Raw genomic sequence first — 27930 nt, 5'->3', positions numbered from 1 at the left:
CAGTCCACTCGAAATAGAAACAAAAAAAATATCAAAGTGCTGACTCCAGAGTGTCCTTTTAATGTGGGCAGCCTAAGGCGCGTCTGTGTTTTAATCATGCTGTTTAATCAGCTGGATGCTAGATTCTCTCATCAGAGGAGAAATATTCACTTGCACAGATTTAGACAGATTTATGAACAATATTTCAGAGGAATAGGCCTTTTGAGTACACAGAAAAAGATCCAAGGTTTTTAATTCAGCTCCTGTCATACGGGAGCGAAAACAATAGTGTTGAGCTTATATTTTTGTTCAGTGTCCAACGCCGTTGCTGCGATTTCAACAGTACACGGAGGAGCCAAACGGTATCAATTTGTCAAAATTGTTTTCACGTTTGTGGTTAAAATAACATTCTGCTGTTCATACCAAATGTGTTTGGTGGGGGTTGAGGTCAGGGCTCTCACGTTCTTTACCAGAGCAAACTCATCCAACGATCAATGGACTTTATTCATACTAAACGCAAATTGTACTGTTGTCTTGTTATTCTGAATAATTCAATGTGTCTCTAAAGAGTTGGATGGCAATGTTTTTGCTGGTAAAGTGTCTGTCACATGATTTTTTTTTTGCCCTGTTAAATCCCTATTCCTACACTTTATGTTTTTAAATATGACTCTCAGTTGCTTTTTAAGTCTCTCTATATGCAGCGAACTTAATCACACATTGACTCATTGTTTTCATAACCTCATCTTGAAAGAAAATATGACTATATAATTCCAGTATCCTCTCAGCAGGGTTCAGCAGGGATCAAATTAAGAGATGTTTAAAAGCTAAATGAATCGAGTCTGCCAAATTTTTGCCTATTAGCCCCTGCAGCACTCTCCCCTTGTCTTCAAGGACTTCAGTCTCCATTTAAGTAACATGCTGCATAATTTATAATAAATAGGATGCCAGAGCTTTGTTTACATGGGGTTAAATAGACGATTCTAATAGGCCCTTGTCTAATTTAGGGACAACTAGAGACACACAACCTGCAGACAAATACCACACTTCACATCCAGATTAAACACTTCGGAATCAGTTAAATCATTTTGCATGTCAACCAAAATGTTGGCTATTTGAGATGAGCATCGTAGAGTAATTTAAAATGACAAGAGTAGGCTAAAACCAGTAGAAAGTATCTTATTTTAGAATGCATGTCACAGCCGAGGTTTCATCTGACGTATTTATCTGTCACGCTGGTCTTGCACCTCCCTTAAAAGCTTCTTCAAACATGAGGTCACTTGATGTCAATTTTAAAAGCACGACTTCAAGTCAAGTCGGACTGTAAAATATTAGGACGACATGTCCTGTTGCTTCACCGACGCCTCCTCGCACAGTTGGACGACAGAGAAAGTTTAAGATGTGGGCTTTGACCATGTAAAATATCCCATTGTTTCTATTTTTGTCGCGTATCCTCAACACAAATCTGAGGTCACTTCAATGTCGTGTATGAGAAGATGAGCCCTGATGGCTGAGCCGACATATGGAGGTCCTCTGTTGTTACAGTTAAACAAAAACTCAAGCCCACCGGCAAGTATTCAGCCTGTAATTCTTTTTTTTTCTTCAAATTATTTTATCCATAATACAGTTTTTAATTAATCAACCAATTAATCTGTTATTTTTGTCCTACCACATATTGGAATCTCTACCAAAAAAATCGGATTGGTTGGACCCGAGTGTTGTACGTTTGCCTATTCTACACCCAGCCTTTTAATGTGGATATGGAGAAAATGATTTTCATCTCAAATAAATTCATAATAGATGAGGGCTTTCACACATTGTTTGTTGTAGGGCAAGCAAGATAGTTTTTTTTTTCATGTGACACTCCTATTCTGCAAAGTTTTTCCAAACGACTTTGACCGTTCCATTTCAACACGGCCATGAAAATGTTCCAGTCGCTGGGAGATATCACCCTCTTATTGAGCTTAGCTGACAGCACCGCCATTTATATAAAGCAGTACCAGAGAATCTTACATCAGCCAGGTGATTTGGGTGTCCGCTTATTCCATTTAATGTGCAAAGACGGAAGTTTAGTGCCAGTGCAGCCCACAGATGGTTGACTTGAACAGATGTTAGGAATGTAAGGTGACTACCATTCAAAGACGTCACACTGGAGAGGTTGCAAGTACACCAATATGGGATGACAACATCCCACATCGAAGCCTCATCAAAATGTAGGCATCCGTGTCCAGGAAAACTATTCAACTATTTGATACAACTGCTTCAAGCTTATTTTAAAATTGAACATGCGTTACAAAGATCAGTATGGTGTTTGCATGCTGAGCATTCTGATGACAACCAGTTTTGTAAAGCGCTTTGTTACAGCTGCAGCTGTTGTGAAAGCGCGATATAAATCAGGATGTATTGTATTGTATTGCATCTAAAGAATAAACACTCTACAAACGCTTGGGCCAAAAATAACACATGTTGGCCTAAGTTTGACCCAATTTCTGTGTTAAAGAAGGGCGACCTACACTTGGGTCAATTTGAGCCAAAAAGTGTGGCTATATTGAATTTTGACCCAACTTGACTTAACTATGGTTAAATGAAAAAAAAATAAATATATATATACACTGTATATACCTGTATATATATATTTTTTTTTTCATTTAACCATAGTTAAGTCAAGTTGGGTCAAAACTCAATATAGATATAAAATCTCGATTTGAACACGATGCAGAGCGTGGAGACATACAAACAGGAAGTCGATGGCTGTCATGGCCGCCAGTCAGACTTGGTTGATTTATGACCCAAGAAAAAATATGACAGGCATCTAACCCAATAAATGTTTCATTTGAACCAAAAATTGGTTACCACTACTTCCACAAGAAATAACCCAACAAAAACATCCGAAAATGTTGTTCGTTAAATCGTTTTTAGAGTGAAGTATGCAGCATCTTCAGTTTATATCCTTTTAGTCATATTCTTGTTGTAAAGTAGTCTTATGTGTGGACTGTAATTTTTGGACTTGTACAGTGACTTTCAAGAAGTATTACAATTGCTGTAAATTCGCCAGGCAATCAACTGTAGAATTTTTCTCATTTATTTTGGGCAGTTGTAGCACTGTTATTAGTCAAGCTAATAACCAAAAATTCAATTAGTGCATTTGATTTCTTTTTTAAAAAAAGAATACATCCACTGGTTTATTTTTAGACTGTTGTCAAGTTCGATTAGCTATGTACAAACTAAATCGGTTTCTGGTTGTTTTGACATATTTTATGACCGCGGGTGTGTGACACAGCTTAGAGTCACTCACGTCACAGTTAGTTAACCAAATATTTTTTCCAGACAGCTTGGTTCTGGTTTTCCTAATGAGACAGATTTGCAGTCACATCACAAATTCCAGCCTCCTGCCGTGCCGCACAGCGTCTTTCTGCTTTATTTCACTGCCATCCCCAGTGCGTGCGGCATGGCAGGGGGAAGAGTGGAAATTGCGGGGTTGAACGGGGTGGAGGTACGATGTGGCGTTCAACCAAATGTGAGTACCACAGAAAGCCTTTATCACACCTCAACGTCTCCGTCCCCAAAGCTCGAGTGAGATAAGCACTGCCCATTCGTCTGTAATAATGTGGATGCAGGAACCAACTGAACAGAGTTGTGAGGCAAAGGCACTAGCGTTGTCCTGATCCACGAAATGGTGCTTTACAAGACAAAGATGGATAGATGGATGGCTATTTATTTTCTAGAGGTAGGAATGGCATTACTATATACATTCATTCGTTCATTGTACTGCAACTGATCTGGTTATTTGAAAAATCTTCCATTGGTCACTTCCCCTGTCATCATTTGGGAGAATCAAACAACATTAGTCTTCATCTACGGTTGTAAAGTGAACTCTGCGCTTTTCATCTTCTCTGATTAGCACACTGAAAACTGCGAGGGTATTTTGAGTACAGTGGAACCTGTGGCTGTTATCTAAAGTTAAAGATCATTCACAGAAGTACAATAAATCTGTTTTGGGGTCACACAGTAGCAGTCATATTACATTTATGTAATACCATTTTCTTTTTTTCTTTTCTTTGTGTAGCATTTTCTTGAAGGACTGAGATGTCTGTAGACTCGGTTCTCAAATGCCATACAGGGATCAATAAAGCTTCAAAAAGTGAAAATAAAATGAAAAATACCCCAAGGATGAATACGTATAGGACACTTCACACACCTTATTATGTGTTTGGCATAATTTGAAAAATAAAAGTGAGTGGTTCTAATGATTCCTTGTTTCACTTGTGGAGGCAGCATTTAGTCAACAAGTGATGTAACTACACTTGAATGGATCTAACAGTGCGGCGCATAACACAACTGCATAACTGCACAACCCCACGTCGGCATCTTATGCTCTTCTATGCAAAAAGGTAAGCAGAGCTGCAATGTTAGCAACATTGCAGCTCTGCTTACCTTTTTGCTTTGACATGATACTATATTTTTTAATATACATTTGGAATTGCAGAAAGTCTATAGTAAATGTGTTGAATGAGTCTTGGAGCACACATTTTCACATTAGATCAATCTTATTGACAGGACACAACACCCTCCAAGTCCCTGTTGGCCAGTGGCTATTCCTTGACTTCGCAAACACAACAAATGAGCATATCATTTGGGGTGAACTCGTCCTTTGTACAAAGATGACTTTTGTTTCTATTTTTCAAATGTTTGCGTGTTGGCCTCCTACTCACATCCATTGACTCGTTTTCACCCTTATTGTCTCGTAGGTGTAATTGGCCTCCTGACTGCAGCTTTGATCCCATCAAGAGATCTAAAGAGGAAGACAGATGAGCCCGCAGGTTCAAAGTGAGAATGCTACCAAAACCACCACAGCAACGTGCCACTCAAGGAAAACTATTAACACGTCCCGTGACAAAAGTCCTCTTTTTGCCTTCGCTCTCCTCGATGACTGTGAATCTGTGATCATCAAGCTGATGTCTTATTAAGATGACTAAAGGAGCATTTATTTTGGACATGTTGTTTTTTCCTCTTAATGCTGCCACCCACCAAGGCTTTGGTGGGAAACGTCACCGTACCTCTCAAAGGAATGCTAATCCCTGTCTGGTTTGGCTCTTGGGGCTCGTTCTACAACTGACCCTCTCCTCATGTCAGCGAGTTGACAAAAACCCAATCATCTCCACGGGCTATGGAAAGATACGTGGCGTCAAAAAGGAGCTCAACAATGAGATTTTGGGCCCCGTGGAACAATACTTGGGAGTACCCTACGCCACCGCACCCATCGGCGAACGCCGCTTCCAACCTCCCGAGGCTCCGGGCTCCTGGCAGGAGATTCGTAACGCCACACAATTTGCGCCCGTGTGTCCCCAGAACGTGCACGGAGTGTTACCTGAGATCATGCTACCCGTGTGGTTCACAGACAATCTGGATGCCGCAGCCACCTATGTTCAGAACCAGAGCGAGGACTGCCTTTATCTCAACATCTACGTACCAACAGAGGACGGTGAGTGAAAACAAAACAATGGGCTCTATTTTCGTAAACCCCGCTAAGACGCTAGGTGTATCTCTTCACGAAATTAGATATTGGTAAATTTGCAGATAAGCGCAGGCCAATGGAACTGCAAGAGGGAGGGCTGCACCGCTTCGGGAGTGGGGCACAATTGACTTCAATCATGGCCAATCAAAGCGACTTTTTTCACTCCCTTGAAATGTGATGCACTCGTCACGCACTTGGAGTGTCGACACGACGGAAGTGAAATGAGCGCTCGGACACTGGCCGGCCACTTGTGATAGTTGTGCCGCCTAGTGGGATTTAAAAAATATACAACAATGATTCAGACAGTTTGATGCCCACTGTACTGACGGCCACATATTTCTGAATGAAATATTTCCCGTGAGACCAGCTGTCCACCCCACCCACAGAGGCCACTTAAACCTGGTCTGAGATCGACTTTTCTGCCACCAAATTTTCATTTCGCTAGGCACATCTCCAAGACATTCCTTCTGCTGCGCCTGAACGCCCAACTTGGCAGTGACCGGTCGGTCGATTTGGCAGACACGCACAGCCACTCTCGTGCTAATACGAAAATCAGGAACCGCTGGCATTTCAGCGACGGTGCAGATGCAGTGTCTCCGAAAATAGAGCCCAATGTGAGGCTGTTGTTATAAATATGGGCACAGTTGGAGTCCATTTCTGGCTCTCACGGTCAAATCTGCACTAATGGAGCTAATTATTTTACTTCACTTCAATGATGTGTACCTTTTGCAGTGCGTCAAAGTGCACACATTTTTCCAAGCTGCAGTTAAGTGTCAAATATCAAGACTTACCATTGTACAACCCATAGCACAGTGCTATCCATTATTTTATTTTATTTTTTGGTGAGTGCAGATCCAAGATGATATGAAATGAGCCCGAGCCAGTTGAATTCCTCTTTGCATTATGAATAACTACAACAAAAAAAAATGTTGAGCATGAGTGTGAATGCCTCCGTCTCTCTTAGTCATCCCAATTTATGGTAGCTCTTTGCATCAAAAGAGAAGAGACGTGTGTGTGTGTGTGTGTGTGTGTGTGTGTGTGTGTGTGTGTGTGTGTGTGTGTGTGTGTGTGTGTGTGTGTGTGTGTGTGTGTGTGTAGAGACACAGTCAGCCCTTTCAGTGCACACAGAGTCTGCACTTTCTTAGCTGTTTTGAAATGTCACATTTGTATGAATACTCCCGCATGCCCTTGGAGAAGTGTCATTTTGATAAGTTAGTCGGGATTTTTATTTTCAGGGGAAAATACTTTTTTTTTTCACCCAAATAAACCCCAGGATGTTACTGTAATCCCTTGTGCTGTGTTACTGCCAATCACCATTAGTCAATGAGATGAATGCCTTTTGAGACTCTTAAGCGCAGTCTGAATCTGCTCCGTGCTAATACGCTACTCAGCACTAAACTAGGTTTGACTTGCATTGACTTGATTTAAACATTTAATCAGAAAGAGCAGTCGGCGCAGCCTCGAAATGAGGGCAAGATCACATCTCGTGCAATGTGAACCATAGAATTATTTTATGAATATCTGTATGGATCTGATTAAATTGTTGACCACTTAAATTAAAAAAAAAGAATGTTATTAGGTGACAGGGGCATGAGATGGGGAGGAGCTGCTGAATGTGTTTTCCCTTTTAGCTCATATTTTTTATATAGACGGTATTTAGTTTTTTCCATTGATCTCAATGCGTACTCAATATTTTCTGGATTGACTTCATTTTTAAAGATCTACAGAAAACGTACCGGCCTGATCTTAACCGAATAGAACATACTTTTTACTTTACGTAGATCCCTTATTGATGTTCGGTTGAGTTCAGCTATGTCTCGGAGGAATAGACTCGACTTCTTCATTTGAATTTTCTTTTCCCACTGAGTAGCTCTCATGAAAAAATATATATTTAAATTATATTCAGTGTAATAACTGTGCTTGACTGAAGGGTTACCACATCAGTACTTTCCTCCATATTAGTTCTTAATAAGGTCAGAAGGAAGTGGTAATTAAGGCTGCTAAGATTAGTGTGAGCTAGGTGAGCGGAGAATACAAATAGAATATAACACCAAACACAACCTTGTTTTGGCCTCTCGGGGTAGAGCTGGAAAAAAAAAGGAACATAGCATCATGCAAAACCTGGTTGTCTTAATGGGCTCATTGTTTGTTCTTTAATTAATTGGCAGGTAGAAGAAAACACAATCAACATCCAACTTTAGAAACGGTACTAATGAGTATGCTCGACTAATGATAAAATGTTTAAAAAAAGAAACAACAAAAAAATAAAACAACAATTCCCCTCAGCTTGCTGTGGTTGCTCAACCTGCACAGTTTCATGTCGGCCTTACAGTAGCGACCAACAAACTATGATGACGACTTGGTGGGCGGTTCCCATTGTTATTGTTTCAGTGAAAACATGTCATTGCGTTTTAAAATAATTTTGTGATTTAAGACATACTGGATGAACATACTGGATGACGTATATTCACCCCTGACAACATAAGGTTCACCGGCATAATAATTAGATCCAATAAAAGTGATCTCGTCCAACTGTGTCGGGGTACTTTTTAGTATCTTACACAACCACAATCCACCATAATAGAGATGATCAATCAATACCTCTTTCATGAGTCAAAACTGAACATATTTGGCAAAAAATGTTTCTCGAGCTATTGAATGGATCGCATTAGGTAGCTTGTGCACCGCGCGATCTTTCTCACTAATAACAATAACGGATGATACGGAATGTGCGGTGCTATTCTCGGGAGAATAGGTGTACAAATGAGGGAGACAGTTTTACATGCGGCCCATCTGCTTGTCAGAATCTGTCACTTACAGTCAAGGGTCACCACTTTACAAAGCTGATGCGGTCCCTGAGGATGTGTTTTATCCTGTGCGCAAAAGAGAAATAGGGCTCGGAGGGAAATAATTCAAACATGCTTTCGTCTTTGCGTATATATAAACCGTCACGATCCCTCAATTTGTTTACTTTGCCGATGGCAGACATGTCTTTAGCTGTGCCGATTTGTTGCCATTCCTTTCATGCATGGGCGACTCTGACACATGATGCTGCCTGGAACTGCTTGGGAAGCTCATCACAGGGCCCGCGCCGAGGATGCAAGCAATGACGACATGGAACGCTTGCTCATTAACTCATTCAGTACCAGCCAATTCCGGACCAAGTCTGAAAAGACGTTTAAAAACGTCCTTGGGAGTGAATGAGTTAATCACGTCAAACTATATGCCATAATTTTCAAAAGTTATTCATTTCAATTTATGGCAACTGAACAAGTTGAAAGGCAGGATTTGGCCCTGAGTGCACTTGGACAGGACTTAATTTTGAGCACAACTATCATGGTGGAAATGTATGTGTGGATGTGCTGACGTCATGTTGTCTTACGGGCTACAAATAAGAAACCTACTCCATTTTGTCCTTCTCAAAATGTCATTTTTGACATTTGAGATCATCCTCTGCGAACCAAGAGGTAGTCGTCAACAGACTTTCTTTTTTTTTTTTCTCGACCCCCTTCTAGAAATTGTATTAGGTCACTTGCCACTAATGCAGCACTTGTAGTGAGCAGGGGATTTCATGCTGCATGCTTGTTCGGTGTGGGAGCTAGTTTCAGGAATCCTAATCTAACTTCCAAAATTGTGTGTTAAAATTCATATGCTGCTTGAATCAAATTGAGTTCCAAATCGGGCCTGCGTGTCTTGGTTACTGAAAAAAAAATGGTATCTCTCCAATCAGACAGCGATCAGCTATTTGGTTTTCCTACCCTCAAATAGCCTCAGTGATCACATTCTCTGTGCTATTCTTTGCACAAAATAAGTCTCTTTTCTTTCTGCATCTGCCCCCCCACCCCCACTCCTGATCTGGAACCAACCCCTCGTCTCTCCTCCATCTTTATGCAGATGGCGGCAGAATGGTTCAGTGTTCGGAATGCAAATGAACCCAATGCCCTTCTCCGGCTGGCCTATAGCTGTATTGAGCTGCCAATAACCACAAGCAAAGATGCGATCCGTTCGTGAAGATGTCGTATATTTGTGACATGCCCAGACTCTAAGAAGCGCACCTGAACACCGTGTGAACATCTACCTGGTTGACTTGCTTAGATTTTGACTCTCGTTAACAGTAACTGGGCGGACCCAGCCGCTGTGATGTTCCTGATTATAATTGGTCACAGTCCTAATCTTCTATGGCAGGCTGTTATGACTGAAGTGGGACATCAGAGCAGGAGAGCAGCTGGCCGGAAATTCATTAGAAGAAGATGAAGAAGAATGTGTATATTTGAGAAGATTGCCCCGAAGAGGACATAAAGTCTTCAGGAGAGACTAGAGATATTTTCTGTTTGATTGCAGTGGAAGCGCAAAGATAATTATGAATCCATCCATTTGCTGCTCCTCGACTTCTGCCAAGTTCTTTTTCAACTCTAAAATGTGTTCGTAGGACACATTTTATATTGGCTTCCAGTACAAAACAAGTGCACTCGGAGTTCATTTTGTAAAGTTGACTTGTAAGATGTAGGAGGAGTGGACGACGACGGGAAACGCATAATAATCCGAATAACTGTGATTGCTAATGAAAATACGATAAATGAACATGATGATTCATTGATTTCAACACTTTATCCATCCATCCATCCATCTTCTACCGCTTATCCGAGGTCGGGTCGCGGGGGCAGCAGCTTTAGCAGGGAAGCCCAGACTTCCCTCTCCCTAGCCACTTCTTCTAGCTCTTCCCGGGGGATCCCGAGGCGTTTCCAGGTCAGCTGGGTGACATAGTCTCTCTAGCGTGTCCTGGGTTATCCTCTGGGTCTCCTCCCGGTGGGACATGCCCTGAACACCTCACCAGGGAGGTGTTCAGGAGGCATCCTAATCAAATGCCCGAGCCACCTCATCTGGCTCCTCTCGTTGCGGAGGAGAAGCGGCTCCACTCTGAGCCCCGCCCGAATGACCGAGCTTCTCACCCTTCAACACTTTATATTTATATATAAAAACTTTCAATATTATTTCAAATAGTAACTATAAAGTAAATTAGTAGCGAGTAAAATAACAATATACAAGATACAAATTCCTGTCGCTGCGTACATGTTGGGCATTGTGGCGCGGCGTATGCACGGAGATCCACACTTAGATTGAGATCAAAAAAGTGGAAGAAGAAAGTTTGCATTTTGTGTTTGAAACTTCACCATTTGAATGTGTAACTCCCTTGCTAGAGTTCTCATGCTAACTCTTACTAACCAGTCAATATGGTTTTCCATTGACTGTTAGCAATAAGATGGAAAAATGTATCAAATGAAGTCTGCTTTATCATTGTTTGTCAGAGAAATTCTCCATGCAAACGTCAATGTTCATCAGGCTATGCCTTTATGCCGAAGAAAAACATTTGTAGTTGCATTGCAGCGGTCCGTCGCACATAGCAGGCAGGAACTAAATTGTGTCAGTGATTTGCTCCATTTGAGTGCGGTAAGCCAATTAGTGCCATGTTCCAAAATGTATCCCGTAAATGCTGTAATTCAATACGCTACAGATTTTAGTCGACTTTCAAATTGTGTGACTTCAGGGGCACTTCAGTGAATCTGCTGCACGTGTTGAACAGACTTGCAAACAGAACACTTGAATCCAGTTCTCATCGGTGAGTTTTTTATCGTTTGTTTGTTTGTTTGTTGGGCTTCTGTGACATTCCTCCTGCAGTGTCTTGCACAACCAGGCAGCACTATCTCGCTGACTTCCTATTTCCTCAAGACACACCTCAACCAGAAGGCCTGAGATCCTTCATTTTTATTGCTGCTCGTGCAGTCGTTTATAGTGCTGTGCTCTTTATTAAAACCATATTTCAAGGGTGGAATGGTAGAAGTAAGGAGGGTGCGGGAGGCTGGGGGGTACGCTTGAAGAAATGGAGATCCGGAGCGTTGCTAGCCGGCATGCGCGAGGAGCAGCTGGACGCAGGGGTTGCTGTGTCATACACCTTGTCAAGCAGATAGGCCACCGCAGACATGACATACCGCAGCTTCATCCCATTTACTGCGGAGAGGAAATGGAGAGAGACAGAAGACAGCTTGCACCGCGGCCACTAGCTCACTGAACCGAACAGAAGCGCTACTGAATGAGAGACGGGGCTACGTTCGGGTCAAACTGCGCTGGGGAAAAGATCAGCTAAATGCTCGTGTATTGGTCAGTGCATTCGCTGACCACTGGCTACGACATCATGTGACACATGTCGGCCTACCAGCAGGCCCTCCTTCTGGGGCATACGGGGCGAGATGCTTATGACCCAAAAAAAGCGTGTTTGTTCTTATTATCCTTTCATGCGTTCAGTTTGTGTTCACTCACCAGTGGCTTCCTCTCAAAAGAACACTTTCATTTCGTGCAAAAAAAAAGGAAAAAAATCCCTTGGGCATATTTTTGTGCCATTGCTTTTTGTACTGGCCAATTATCTCTGTACAGCCTTCTGTTATTATGCGGATACTGAGAGAGTTGCGTATCCACATCACTGTTATGATATTCTGCAACAAAAAAAAAAGTGCGCACCGGTAAATGTTTGACATTTTAATGACGGCAAAGAGCAAAAAGAGCATCAACATTCCTCAATGAAGTGCACAATATACAGTCAAAACAAAAAGTGTCTTCTTGGCAGGAAATTGGTCGGTGAATTTGGAAAGTTAGATTTGCAAGACCGGTTTCTTTTAGATGAGAAAGAGTCATTTCACTGCTTCCACGAAATCCAATTCTGGGGAATTTTGGGTTGCCGGAAGATTTGCGCTTCTGTCACAAATGAGCCAGTACTTCACATGCAATATTTTGTTTTTCTAACAAGGCAGAAGCACGCTAAAGTTTTGGCTGTATTTCAAATGAAATGGAATGATACTAGAACACTTTAAATTATCCCTAGGTGTGAGTGTGAGCGTGGATGGTTGTTTGTCTACTATCCCGCCTACTGCCCGAAGACGGCTGGGATAAGCTCCAGCACACCCCACGACCCTTGTGAGGATAAGCGGATAGGAAAATGGATGAAATGATACTCGATCGCGAGTTGCAACACTTGCAAAGCTCTGATTTGGTTAAAGTGTGGGAAATACTTTTTTTTGTGTTATCATACCAAATAATGATACGGTGTGTATCTGATAAATTTCCTCAGCCAAATGGAATTAATCAAGGAATCAAAAATGAATCAGATCGGAAAGCAGTATCTTCGAATGAGTCAATAAATAAATAATTCTTGTCAATTCCCATCCCTGATAACACTACTTTCTATGCTCTCACCATGTAAAACATTCCTTCTCGTGCTGCCGTAGTGTTGACAGAACGTGACACTGTCACAACATTCATAATTGCCTCCAGCACATGGGTTTGACCATTTACGCAGTGTCTCAGAATCAACTCGCGGCTGGTTAACCATGAAGTGTGGTGATGTATAGCTAGCATGACACTTTATATTGCATCCATCCATTCATTTCCAATACCACTTGTTCAGCCTTGCCCAGCTGACTTTGAGGCGCAAGGTAGACTACACCTTAAAGGTGCGCAGTCCTCCACCAGATCCAAGGGCAAAGTAGGCTTTGATTTTCTGTATTTTCGCAAAGACTGTGTGTGCAAAATTAATCCATATCATTCTCTTTTGGTGTAATATCTTGAAAATGATTCCTTCTGACTTTTTTCTTACAACTTCTTTCCATCCCCGCCCATCTGTTTTCTGCTGTACGGGCCACTGTAGACCTCTGCCTGAAGTTGCAGAGGCAGCATAGCAGGCTGGACCGCTGTACACATGCAGCTTTAGGATACGAACACCATGTATTAGCCTTGTACTCCGCAAAAAAAACATCCATCCATCCATTTTTTTAATCCGCTTATCCTCACAAAGGTCGCGGGCCTGCTGGAGCCTATTCCAGCTGTCTTTGGGCAGCAGGCGAGCTAACGTGCTAACCAGTCGACCACTGTGCCACCTACAAAAAAATTAATGAGACTACTTTGAACAACCAAGATGAAAAGAAAGTTCACAGCCAATTAACAATTAAAATCCCAAAACTATCTGGCACTATATCCTACTCCTTAATAAGTGTTTCATCCGTATGACATGAGTCTAGACCAATCCGTCTGACAGACCTTGGGGGGAATAATATTGTACTGTTGATGTGCTATGACACAAAAAACCTCATTCCAGTTGTGAATCTGTTTTTTCTATTGGCATGTTGGATCAGCATTCCTCAACATTTCTACAGAAGGAGGCATCCTAACTACAGTATATTATCTTTTTTTTCCCGTTATCTTCATTAAATTAGAATTTTTGTTGGAGTTCTTATATGGATTATGTGCATGCACTTCCGATCGCATTTTTCTAGTTAGTCTCCCGCTTCATTCAGAATGAACGGACAGAAAAGCTTGAGTGTTTTAAATGTCAGAAAAAAAAATTGGTCAAAATATTGTGAGGTATACGTTTATGTTCCCTTCAACAATGGCTCAAATAAGAATTGCTGTGTCACTTTGCACCGGATGAGGTCATTGATAGCGCCCGCAATTCTCCGAAAGACCCCATCATCGGAAACCAAAACACAAAGCAAGGTTCTTTGTTGTTACGCAGCACACAAAGGTATGTAGTAGACATTTTTCCAACAATCCAATTCATTGTTTGTCTGCTGAATAGCTCGGCATGATGACCGTGAGTAACAACAAACCACCTCCTTTGTATTTTGCGCATCCACTGCGCTCGAAGCTCGGGGTCTTTACGAAAACGTTGGGAGCAACCACAGTGATTATGATGATTGTGGTGACTCGATCCTGAGCCAAAAGATACACAGCAATGCTCATTTCAGCGACCCACCATTTCTAGAACTTCGGAATATCCCTCACATTGTAATATATATATATATATCTATATATATATAGATATATATAAAAAAAAAAATCCTGGCAATGTAAGCGCTCACACTTTTCTGTGAGCTCGTTTTGAACGGAGCAAGAAGCTAATCGGAAACGAATTTGCCGATCAATGGGCGGAAGTGCTCCTGGGTCCTTGTGCACATGCTCCATTGGAGCTCGTTAGATTGTGCGTGTAAACATGTATCTCGTAAAAAAAAAAAAAAAAAAACTGAAAATGTTAGGGCTTTTTACTAATTGCAGTCCATTAGTTCTTATCCGACGGCGGCCCGGTAGTCCAGTGGTTAGCACGTCGGCTTCACAGTGCAGAGGTACCGGGTTCGATTCCAGCTCCGGCCTCCCTGTGTGGAGTTTGCATGTTCTCCCCGGGCCTGCGTGGGTTTTCTCCGGGTGCTCCGGTTTCCTCCCACATTCCAAAAACATGCATGGCAGGCTGATTGGATGCTCTAAATTGTCCCTAGGTGTGAGTGTGGGCGTGGATGGTTGTTCGTCTCTGTGTGCCCTGCGATTGGCTGGCAACTGATTCAGGGTGTCCCCCGCCTACTGCCCGGAGACGGCTGGGATAGGCTCCAGCACCCCCCGCGACCCTCGTGAGGATCAAGCGGTTCGGAAAATGGATGGATGGATAGTTCTTATCCGATACAAAATGCTCTTGAGGTCATGAAGCATATTTCAGTACGGTGTTGTGGAAAGTCATGTCATGTTTATGAGTCTGCAACATTTCAAAAGGCCGTTACGTCAAATCCCCAAATTTTGCTCCTAATCTCTGGACAATGTTTTTTCTTACATGATGAACTCAACCCGTCTTGATATGTTGCTCGTCTAAAATGATTGTGGACGGTTGTTTTTGAGTGGACGCTATGCTCACATCGAAGGCCGCTCTTTATAGACATTAGAAAATGAATAAAATCAGAGTCATTGCCATTAAGAAGAGAGGTGTGGTTTTAGAGTGTTGCTAAATTGGGAAAAATTGCTGACAAGATGGAGGACTAATGTGCCTTTCCATCCATTACCGGTCTGCCTACCTAGGTGTTCTCTATTAGCAGCAGAGCTCGGGACCAACTGTGCCTTCTCTCTCTATTGCGCTAAGTACTATCTGGATCAAGCGTCTTCTTGGTGGTTTAGGGGAGGATGCAGGAAATCCATTCAGCATTGATCTTTTTTCCATTTAGAAGGAAGATAAACATTTTATGTCAGGAAGTTGGATTCATGTAGACATATGGGATGAAAATGCTGCACTGCTATGGCATTGTGTTGTTCAAGTGCCTCTATTTGTCTTATAGTCTCTATATTAACTGCAGAAACCTTGATTTTGATCTCCCCCCCCCCCCCCCCCACACACACACACACACAGAATCAAATTTGAATTCTCAGTTTACGGTGTCAAACATGTCAGCACAGAATGAATCAAACAGTTTAGACAGGCGACAGCAGTTGCCACAATGAGAACGGTGGGAATGTGCTGCTGGGCAGGTAGGAGTAGCACGGCAACAGATGTTTAGGACCTTGTTAACATGCTTTGTGCAGCATGTGTGGATTTAATGAGTGGGGGTTTATGAATTAGAAAGTCCTTTAATGGGTTCCTTGTAGACTTGACTGTACAGACAGTGACTCCAAAACAGCACCAGACACAGCTGTAGCTTAAGGCGGATGGAGAACGCTATTGACAGAAACCAAGAAAAAGCTAATTAATGGGATCCTTATCAGGGAGGACTTACAGGGGTTGACAGGCGAAGGTGTTGGTTGGTCACGCTGAAAAAAAATGTGTCATTGGCTGTGCCCTTTGGAGTGTTTGACCGGCTTTACCATCACGGCTTAATGTGGAGCTTCTCTTTTTGACCTTGGCGACAGGCCGATTGTTGGAGAGCAACATGAAAATAAATGCCAACAACGGCTATAGTTCAGTTGATTTGTTGGTCTGTTAATTTGTTTACAATAAGCAACAGCGCATACTTCTCAGCCTTGCTTATCTTGCACACATGTATTGTGCATACAACAAAACTAGAAGTTAATGAATTCTAAAATATAGGAGGACATAGTACCCACTAAAAGCACTCAACAAATAACTGCATATTATGGAACACGTAAGAAAAGGGAAACTCTCAACTTTACATTCCGGTCTGAGGGTGTGATGTCCTCTATGCCTGGTGTCAACCGGTTAAGTTCATAACATGCTACATAACCAGCAATGTAGGAATGAAGGAGATTCATGTTTTCAAGCCGGTAATACAGTCACTATTTTGAGTTTGTGTCAGCTGAAAACAGCAACACTCTGTGCTGTCAACGGAGTGTAATTTAGCTTCAATAACACTTGGTCAAAAAGAAACATGAATCGTAGCACAGTATGCATTCAAGCTAAAGGAGAAAGTCTCAAAAGATGGTATGACTGCAGGAGGTGCCCCAATTTACTTGTGACATTTCGAAACAGAATACATGAAAAATGTTGAGTTTTTGCCATTATCAAATGCCAAGTAAAAAAAAAGACTGCCCTTATTTATTTAATTTCAAATGTATTTACCGGTATGTTAAATGAATTCTAGAAATAGTCATTTTTTTCAGTAAAATTTGTTTTGTTAGGTGAGAAAGTCATCTTTTTTTTAATATTTTTAATGGAAACAAACTTTTCTTAAAATGTCACTGCACTTCCAATGAAGTGGTAAACCCTGGTGTCATTTTTATGTTAAGCAGTGTTGTCGCTCTCTGCTGAATGTAATTATTCAAATAGCTTCTCGTCTAACTTTGTTACTTTTAAATTCACAAAAGTAATTAAATTGCTTTTTACATCAAGAAATCTATAAAGTTACTTTTTCAAGCTAAGGTGGCAACACTTGTCACATGACAACAGGAATGGGCTGCTACATGTTTGTCTTCAGCGTTGCGATTGGCAGTCGAGTCTCATGCATCATTCGCACACTTTGATAGCCCTGCAACAGAATCCTGAAGTGAACTTCAGCATCGTAACTTTGGTTCGGGGAACCGTCCCGTAAGGAGGAGTCACACGGCAGGGATTTTGAGGGTAAAACTTTACAGTCTGCAGCCAAAGATGATGCAGAGGGCTGCATACAGTTTTATAGATGGGCAGAAAGTCGGTCCTTCCCATCACATAGAATCCTGGTTAGTTTTGAAATAAAACATTCTAGCGGAGTATATGACAAACTGCAGCGTTTATGTGCTGGTTGCTGGCACCCGACCACAAATCACAGAAATCAATCACTCAAGAGGTGCTGCATCATGGGATGGATGGAGAATGTATATCTGGAGGACATTACAGCCAAGATATGGGGAAAACCGAGGTTGAAAATAATCTCTGTAATTACAATTTTCAGAAAATGACCAAACCTCTTCTTCTTAAGTACTCACCGTGGGAAGTCGTGCGGAGGACAGCCACAGTGGGACTTTGGTGTTTCTTAGCTTCAGGCAACAAAGCAGCCCGCTGTGTTACATACCTCATCCAAGAGAAAAGGATTGTATTACTTCTTACAGTCTGGGCTATGAATACGCAAATTACAAAATACGAAAAATGTAAACAAGTAAAACAAAATTACAGGCAAAAAAAATATCATCGAAAATAATAACAAGAAAGTCTAGAGCCTCCTGGTGTTGGGAGGGAGAATTGCAGCAAAGAATCAGGCAAAGATGAACGTTTGTGGGTTTTCTTCACTGGCCACTCATTTTCTGTTTTGTTTTGCAGCTTCCAAATGAAACTGCGTTAAAAAGTTTGGGGTTTTTCAAGGTGTTCCTGTTCGCTGCTTTACTTTTGTTCACACTGAGCTTGACAAGAGTCAGGTTGTGTGGCTGGAAAGATAAGCCCCACTTGTCCTGTTTTTGCCCTTTCAGTGTAAAATATGATATACCGAAGAAATAGAACTGCAGCCTTTTTATTTATGTGGAAACAGTATATCTTTTCACACTTATTTTGTCCGCTTGTCACAGTCCTGGATCGACTTGTTTCTCTGACTGAAAAGAGTGATGATTATTTTTTTCTTCACAAAGCAGCATGGTGTCAGGAACGATTAAGGGAACGATGGAGGAGGAGCAGCCCTCGGGGGTCATCCACGAGGCAGTCCGTGACAAGATACTAAGCAGTTGAAACAGTTGACTTTTTTGTTATCCTCTCACAAAAAAACAACAACAACTGTGTAATCCTTCGTAACAAGTGTATCATTAGCAGTGTGTGAAAAACAAAGTTTGACATTCTGCCTATTTTTCTCGTCGTCTTCCCTGCATGTATTGTGTTTTTGCCTCGCTACAAGGTTTTTGAATTTTGTCTCTTTTGCCCCTTTCATAGGTCCACTTACGAAAAAACAGGACGAATCAACAATGAACAGACCCCGCGATGAAGGTAATTAAAAAAAATGTGCATGATCTTTTTCAAACTCGTCCATGCATCTTTCGCACAGTCTTACTAAACACATGAAATTGTCTCCCCATGTATACAAATGAGGGAATACATATTTTCTACTCATATGTTGTTCTTATTTATTCACGAAGATATGTGTTATGCTTGAATTAACCAAATGTTGCCTCATTTGCACAGAACTATTTTATTTTCATTTCCTGAAAAGATCCACTGCATGCTAATTGCTTTCAATATGTGACGCATTCGTTCAAATCAATATTTAGAAATCGTTGACCATTGTATTTATGCTACACTGTCACTTTTCCAAACATTGTAAACGACTACTAAGTGCTGTAGGATGTTTACTTCCAAAGACAGAAGCCCTTACTAGTTTCATAAAGCAGCCAAATCAGTGCAAGCAGCGTTCATCTGTTCCCATTCGTGTGCCCAGACATACTGTACACAACAAAGTATTATGCAGACACGAAGCTCTTTTACATTACCATTTGGAGGTGCATGCTTTCTGTCACACTTAGCACGTGCAAAGCTGCACTTCGGTACATTTGCTCTCATTTGAAAAAGAAAAAGATCCATGTAGAATTACAAAAGCAGGAGGGGGGAGGGAATTGGAAACAAGGAAAGAAAAAATAAAACAACACGAGGACAACGGCAGGGCAATGAGAGGAAGAGGCAGGAAAAACTACAGTAATGATTAGATGACATTTATAGCACTTTGGACTTGATAGAGATGTAGAGAAAGAGGGAAGAAGCTCGATGAGCAGTGGGCCGGTCAAGCTTGACATTTATGTCAACACATCAGATGGATAAAGAAGGGGTTACAAAGGCCAGAACTCCTCAGTTAATTGCTTCGATTTGGAGTGTGCATTGTACCCCCGAAAAGCGTATCTTTAAATTATATTCAAAATAAGAGGGCAGTCCTAAATCATTTATAGTGAATCTTTTTTGGGGGGTGGGGGGGGGGGGGTTGAAGCTGGCGTTCTCTGTTGGGTGTCCATCTCCATGCATGTTTGTGCATTGCCTCTCTGTGTGTTCTAATCCTCCTGTCCTGATGGTGTCACTAAAATTCAAAATTTCTTATTCGCCATTCCTTTTTAACGGCCAATTCTCATCTCAATTCGAATCACCGGCAATATGTGCAGAGCCCTGAAAAATACAATGACAAAATATGGTTCATTAATTGCTTGTAACTTGAAGCAAGCTGTCCCAACCAACAGCTGTAAGCATGGAAGTGTGTGTGAAATGTCATTTACAATAACGTATTGGGCCTTGGCATGGTAGCGTCATGTCAAGTGATTAGTTTCTGTTTGCTGAAGAATTTAACGTCAGATGATGCGTTCATGCAGGCGCATGACTCTTCTATACTGTCCCGGTAATGCTAACATAATTGAATTTGTTTGCGGGTCCTCTGGGAAATCAGCAGAATTTTAGAATACACCAGAGAAGAGCAGCGTGTTTGAGTGTGGGACAGAAAATTGTTTAATTTTTTTGTAGCTGTCTGCTTTAGTCACTGCTGTGATCCATAAAATATTCTAGCGCTTGTTGTTGTGTGTGTGTGTGTGTGTGCGCGTGCGTGCACACACTCATACGCACGACTGCGAGTGTCGCAGCCAAGACTTTGTGCAACCTGAGATTCAGGTGGTGATGCAGACGGCTGTGCAAAGACGTGAGTTGAATCCGTTACCACGGCAACAGGCATTCAGTGAGTCGGTGCAATGGAATGGCTGGTGCAGTTCTATTAGCGAGAAGCAGTTTCCATAGCGACTCAGCATCGCAGCTGCCGATGCAAGCATTGCGCGTGTGTGTCTTTGTGTACGTGTGTCTGTTTGACGACGGTGTGAATGCGAGTGTTCATTAGCGTGTCACACTGTGTGTGACTGGCTTTTTAGCATCTCATGTTTTTTGTTGGGTTTTTTTTTCACCCCCCCATCTTCGCCATCATGTTGTTTTTGTGGTGTGAACCTTCCATCCACGTCATTACGCATGCACGTATGAACACACGCGCGCACACTTCTGTCACGCTGTCCTATTTTCATCCTCTTCCTCTCTGTCTTATACCTCTTTATCTCGCTTCCTCTCCTCTGCTATCTCCGTCTCGGCCCCATCACAGAGTGCTTTGGCTCATCGGGGTAAACAGATGCTATGGCTCTTATTTATGTTTCCACATGGTCTGCTTTTTCATACAAATTATCCACATGGCCTGCACAGTGCAGACGCTCATTTTAACCGGGCTGCAGCGGCAGAACTGTCAGAGCTCGGATTCTAAGATCATACCGATGACACAGTCGGTCGGAGGGTTTTTATTTGGAAAGGGGAGGTGGTAGGGCTGAGCTCCATGATGACACGCTGGTGGACTCAAAGACACTGCAAACAGTGTGCATCAGAGCCGGCTGCACCATTTGTCCCACGCATGAGCGGGAGGGGGGGGGGGGGGGGCGGGGGGTTAGAAATTTGGAAGGTGCCATCCCTGCTTTGGACAGGGAACATGATGAAAAGCAGAAACAGGAAGCGTGGACATTTGCACTTAGTCCTGCTTCATCAAAATTTGCAATGTCCACGTTTGATTGACGCATGTCATGAACATAAAATGGTTTGCATTTGATCGAGTACAACTGACCGATGGCTTAGTCAGACATATTTACATTGGACCTCATTAGATGTGTGTGCAACCTTCATATTTATGCTTTTGATTCATGGTGAAACACATTTTGTACTCTGTTCAAAAAACAAGGGGGAAAATTTGTTATTATGAATCAGTTGTTTGCTCGCTGTCTTTTTTTTCTTGGGGGTCAGGGGCAGAACGCACTCAATTTGAACATATGGGATGTAACTCCTAGAAAGTGCTCCAGTTACACCTCTTATTTCATTTTCTAAAGTGGGCTTTGATATTGTTGCTGCGCAGATATTCGCGATCGACGTAAGAAGCCGGTGATGTTGTTCATCCATGGCGGCTCCTACATGGAAGGCTCGGGGAACATGTTCGACGGCAGCGTCCTTGCAGCGTACGGAAATGTCATCGTGGTCACCATGAACTATCGACTGGGCGTGCTTGGTAAGTGTGGTGTTACACGTTTTGGTGCGGGGGGGTTTTGTCTCTTTGACGTGAGCCGTTTCACCTTGGCCTAGATCCCTCCATGGCAGAAGAGTCGGTCGACTAAATATAATGGGTTTTGGATTGGGTCCTCAAGAATTTAGTCATAGCTTGTCATTGTTCATTTGTTTGCTAAAATGAACCTCAAGATGTCACAATTGTCTTCGGTGGACATATTGTACAGTGAAACTCCTCTACAACAAAATCATGTTTGCAGCAAGAAATTTTTCATAACAGGGTTTTTTTTCACTGTAGCAAATTTGATCTGAGATGTAAACACACACACACACACACACACACACACACACACACACAAACGTATGTGTACTCTTTATTTTTATTCCAATAGTGCATAAGTATGAGCATACACTTATTTGGCACTTCATATAGTCGGTGCAGAAAGAAAAAAAGGGAAAGAAATTGCAAAATTTACAATCAGCATTCACTATCACTTACATCAATTTCTTGGATAATGTCTTTTATTTTGCTTCCTCTGTCTTTCATTTTGATCACTTTTACCCTCTCTTCCAGCGTCAGAGCTCTTCTTGTCTTAGCTGCTTGACATCCAAAGGTCCGTTTTGTAGCCATTTTAGCAATGCAACGTTCTTGCTGCATCTGAAACTAACAATAACAAATACTTCCTGGACTACTGCGCATGTGTAAACCAGTTTGATGGTTGCTGTTGCCGCTTCCAAACGAAGCAGTAGAGGTCGCTGTTGGATTAGACTTCGTTGTAGTGAATATCGTCGCGAGGCAAGAGCAGAGAAAAAGGTTTCGTATAGCGCAACAGGGGTTTTTTTTCGTTGTATGGGGGGCAGGAAAGTGGGAATGGTGTTAATGCATGAAGATTTTTTTCACACTAGGGGTATTTTCGCCCCTGTAGGTTTCGTTGTAGCGGAGTTCCACTGTATTGGAATGCACAATTGCGTCTCTCTTTTTTTTTTCTTCTTTTTTTGCTTATCATCATGAAAGTTCCCGTTGATGAGGATCATTTTTGATCTAACTTTTCGGCACTTCACCAGTTATAGTGCTGATTGTGACTTATTTCGACATAGGAGAGATTTCGCAATAACTGGCGCTCATCTAAGCTGAAAATTAAACTGGAAAAATCAATTCACGGTTGTGTTAATGCATAAACAGCCAGCGCCTGCCTCATACGACGACTTCAGGACCGCAAAGTGCCTTCGGCGCGCACTGACAGCTAGAGCCAAATGCGTCTCTGTTGCAATCAGTGCATTTTTTTTGGATCAAGTGGTAAATTTGTCCTCTCTGTCACCGTTTTGATGCACATGCCACCAATACGGTGAACTCCCGCGTTTCCGTTCGCCCCTCATCTTTTGCACACATTCTCCGTGCGGCTTCCCAGTTGGGTAATCAGATCTTGTTTGGTGCATCGCGGCTGTTTCAACACTTCTGAACAATGACAAACACAGGGATGAGAGTAGTTTAGGATGCCGTCCAAGAATGGCATTGCATATTAACACAGGGTAACATGATCCGAGCCATTGGGGAAAAGGCCCGGGGACAAGGACAAAGTGAGTTTGATAACTGCAACCTGCAGCTGTATCCCGCTCACTTCATCAGTATGATCCTTTCAACATGGTGTCAGACAAAAGTCAGAACCATTAGCGAGATGAGCATGCTATTCTGACCGCAACTTTGGAAAGGAAAAGTTCTCCCGACTCACATTTTGACACAGATGTCTTCGCTAGTGTGTTTGTTTTGCTACAAATCTGTAGCAAAACATTGTTTGTCGCAGAATGCAATATGTCCCGTGTGAGCATTCAAGGCGGTGATGTTTGATATGCACTCATGCATTCTACAATATGTTGACTGCTCTGCCACCATTCCATTAGGATGCAGACAAAACACGTATTTAAAGAGGTGGGGAGTGATTTCGCTTCAGTGAGTCCGAGGTACTGCCCTTGATTTTTTTTTTACCATTGCCGTGATGTGGTTATACTTTCTCTGTCTCATTCTCGCAGCGATGCTTTAAATAGGTTACTGTACTAAGCTGATTATCCTTTTGTTTATGTGTGTGCGCGCGCGTGTGTGTGTGTGTGTGTGTGTGTGTGTGTGTGTGTGTACGTGCAGCATCGGCGTCAATATATCTTTTGCCAATTTCCCTATGTGCATGTGAGTTAGTGCATGTGTGTGTGTGTGCATGTGTGTGTGTGTTTGAGGATTACTTGGTTTTCATGCCATGTATGAAATAGATTTATGAATTATGCACCACCCATCTAAATTTTTAACCCGGATCCTCTCTGACACTGAATTTGAGTCCAAAAAAAAAAAACATGCGTCTGCCATATTTCAATAGTTTTATGCTTTAATCTTTTGTATTATCCCGTACTTACACGGCAGCAACCTTGCTCGCGCCATCTTCATTTCGTACGACGCCTGTACCTTTAAGAGGCTGATAGGGGATCAGGAATAAGGAAGGAAGACAGAACAGGGAATGGAGGCGGATGAGCAAGAGAGGATCATAGAGAGACAGTGAGAGAAACAGAAGGGGGAGATGGCAAAGGTCTAAAAATAAACCCTCAAAAGTGCCTTTTCAATCGGCAGCAATGCAAAGTATTCATTCGAAAGAAGGCGGCGCCAGGAGGTCCGACTGCAACCTCCACATTTGAGTTAACGCTTCCTGTGACACATTGACATGGCAAAAAATATACAGAACCCTTCATTTTGAAATATTAATTGTCGTAGAATCAAACTGGAATAAAAATATGTTTGCCGCCGAATAGCCGGGATCAAAGGTCCGGTGATGGTTGAAGATTCTTCCTTCCTCACCTTCTTCTGCCTTCCTTCTGCTCCCCAGGCTGAGCGAGCCTTCTGATTTGTGCCGCACAGCCATCTGTTCACACTAATGAACTAATTAACTAATTAATGAACTCTGGAGAAAAGGCCCACCATCGCGGGCTCTGGGAGTGAGCACATTTTTCACCTCAGGAAGGAGAGGGGTATTTTTTTTCTTCTGGGTGTTGCCAAATTGGAGCTTGTTGGCTGCACCTGTCTTGAGGTAGTCTTCAATGAACGCCACGACTTTTACAATCACAGCTTTGAAACTAAGGTCAAGTACACACACATTAAGTCCGGATTTTGCACCATCCTGACCAAGGACGTCAAACGCATGACTATCATACGATTGTCCGACAGATCAGTGGTCCCCAAACCCCGGGTCGCGGACCGGTACCGGTCTGTGGGGATTTGGTACCGGGCCGCACAGAAAGACTTACATTACTTCCGTTTTCTTTATTTCAGATAAGAAACATTTTGAAAAGTTAGCTGATTCTCTGTAACATCCATCCAACAGCACTGGTGTCGAAGTCAAGGCCCAGGGGCCAGATCCGGCCCGCCATGTCATTTTATGTGGCCCGCGAAAGCAAATTTTCTGTGTCAACTTCCATTATCCTTGCTTAAATCTGTACCGAAATCTCAAATTGTCAGTTACGGTAACATTTTGCAATAGGTTTGTTACCCTGTTTACACTCACTCGAGCAATAATCAAACAAATACTTGACTGATTTCAAAACTAGTTAACCATCAATTTTTTTGTGGACAAGTAATAATACGATGTGATGATTAAACATTTATTCGGCTTCACTGTCGTAACGGCCCTCTGAGGGATGACGTAACTCCGAAGTGGTCTGCCACAAAAATTAGTTTGACACCCCTGGTCGACAGTGTGTTACTCTTGACGCACTCTTGACGCACTATCAAGGAGCGCTTCTCGGTCATGTGATTGGTTCCCGCTAAACTGAAACCCAGGAGCAAAGAAGGTAAAATTTAATGGACAGTATCAAGAGTCCTACTTAAAATACGGATTTATCTCAACGGGAGATTCCCACGCAGCAAGCCCACTCTGCATAATATGCGGCGATGGTGAGTCGTAATTTTCAAGCACTTTCTTATTTTGAAGGCATGTTTAAACGTGACCATAGCGACCAGAGAGTGTTGCGGCCAGATAAATAAGATATCCTTTATTTGTCCCACAATGGGGAAATTTACAGTCTACAGCAGCAAGATTGTGGGTAGAAGAAGAAAGAAGAAAAAACAAAATTTTTATTATTTTTTTTTTTTTTTTTGCATTCACAGATAAAGATAAGGTGGCTGTGCTATTTACCAATGTTTGTCACATCATTTCATTTTTTAATCAGCAGCCTGACAGCAGAGGACATTCCTCATGTCATGATTCGTGTTTATTATTATGTTTCAGAAATACTGCAGTTTTCATTATTCTGTTGTATTTATCCGTCATACCTGACTGGCTGTCTGTCTCTGAAAATATTGTCTGACGTTAAACCGGTCCATGGGGCAAAAAAGGTTGGGGACCGCTACTATAGATTATCATCCTGAGGTGTGTTGAGTGGATTTATTTCTTAAATATTAACCGTTCAATATTTTTGACCAAAAATCTTCATGTGTGTGGGGAAATCCACCGTTCTTCCCGTTTTAGTGGAATGGGATCACAATGTGTGTAGTGTTCTTTGTCGAGATAATTGACAAAGAACCACCATAATTAAATGGTCGACCATGGTTCGACCATCATTTTAAATTCCAGATTTTTATGTGTGGGGTCTGTCAAAGATGAAAAGAAAAAAATCTTCATATTGAAAAAAATCTTCTGCGGGTACCAGGCCTACATCAACAGAGTCATGATTTTTGTTTTTATATTACCGGTAAAGATGCATCGGGACATTTCTTATGTTTTGCAGTTGTCCTGTTTCATTATTTGTGATCGGCGTGTATTGCATCGCTTAAACATTGTAATTGACCAAGTACGACTGCAGCGCATTGTTATAAATCTCACTGCTGGGTTTTACTTGTCATTTCTGTACCGCTTGTCCTCTTTAGGGTCACGGGTAACTGGAGCCAATCCCAGGTGACTTTTTGTGCAAGAGGCGGGGTACCGGGGTACACTTTGGACTTGCCGCCAGTCGATCGGAGGGCACATGCAGTACAGACATGCAACCGTTAAAACACTTACCTTCCCATCTATGGGCAATTTTGAGTCTTCGATTATCATAAACATGCATTTACATTAGTTTTCCAACTACAATATATGGACTCATAAAAGAAATGTGTTTAAAAGCAATCACCAGATTTGTTTGTTTTTCGTGAATTAGTGTCACTTATCAGAGAGATCACGCTTTTGGCCTCGTTGTCCATTGTGGGTAAACGGCTCTTTAAAAATTATGGGAATTTTATCTTGCGCAATTGGTGCTTTCAATCCATTTCGAGGTGCTGCCTTTTCAAAATTCTGCCGTTCCTCAACTCGAACGTTGCCCTCCCTCTTCCATCTCCACAAATGGAGCCGCAATTATCCCACTCGCCATGCAGTGGTGGACATGTTCTCATTTCTCTGGCAGGCCACTCTCAGAACCACCACCGCTTTTTTAAATGTATTTATTTATTTTAAGTTTTCTGATTGTAAGTAGAAGCAATGGCAAATCAAGACATTGAGAGGCTATGGAAAACATTCACTTGAATTTAATTATGGTAGCTAATTTGTTTTTAATTTTCTGTATGTATTTTTTAAATCTAATAACGGTCACATTTAAGCATTGTGACTGGCTGTAAAACACTCAGCTCTCAAGCACAAGAATGATGTTATACTGTTAAGATTATAATGCATATTAGGATGTAAATCTTAAATCCAATTTCTGCTGATTTGTTGCACAATTTGTCAGCCATGCTGAAGTCTGTTTGCTTGCTAGAGGAAAATTGGATCGTCTTCATAAAAAGAAAAAAAAAACAGGACTAGTCACCAATAACCTCTGATAGGAGCTGCGAGCCTGAACTCCTAATGTCGTATTCACATCAGAATAATTGGACCACTAATGTGTGGTGATGAATGTAAAATTACATTATGAGTCATTCATAAGCACACGCGGTTGAGTGGATGCATGTAACAGCAAACATGATTAGCGAGTATATCGTGAATTCAAATTTGCCGGTATAATTGAATTTAATCAAAATAATGTGTCATTCTTTTCGAAAACAAGGTTTACGGTGTTGTTTTGTGAGTGGAACTGAAATGACCGGGCTTTAATACATTTCAAAACGATGTTTTTATTATGACACTGATAAATAACGCTTCCCTAATAAATACTGGCGCAGCTCAAGACCGTT

At 41.9% G+C, this 27930-nt stretch overlaps 1 protein-coding gene across 1 annotated transcript in view; it reads left to right on the top strand.

Annotated features, from left to right (window-relative positions):
- Window positions 1-27930, top strand: part of nlgn2b (neuroligin 2b) — a 59774-nt gene that overhangs the window by 15229 nt on the left and 16615 nt on the right. The window contains exons 2-4 of the mRNA XM_086131041.1: window positions 4725-5458; window positions 18636-18689; window positions 21607-21756. Coding sequence (XP_085987167.1) covers window positions 4945-5458; window positions 18636-18689; window positions 21607-21756 — 718 coding nt within the window. The 5' untranslated portion in view covers window positions 4725-4944. The remainder of the gene's footprint in view (window positions 1-4724; window positions 5459-18635; window positions 18690-21606; window positions 21757-27930) is intronic.

The sequence above is a fragment of the Hippocampus guttulatus genome, chromosome 15 (genome assembly GCF_054856545.1).
Source record: "Hippocampus guttulatus isolate MCC_2025c chromosome 15, RoL_Hgut_1.0, whole genome shotgun sequence".
Taxonomy (NCBI): Eukaryota; Metazoa; Chordata; class Actinopteri; order Syngnathiformes; family Syngnathidae; genus Hippocampus; species Hippocampus guttulatus.
Note: the sequence above shows the minus strand (reverse complement) of the source record. Positions and strands in the feature narration are given on the sequence as shown.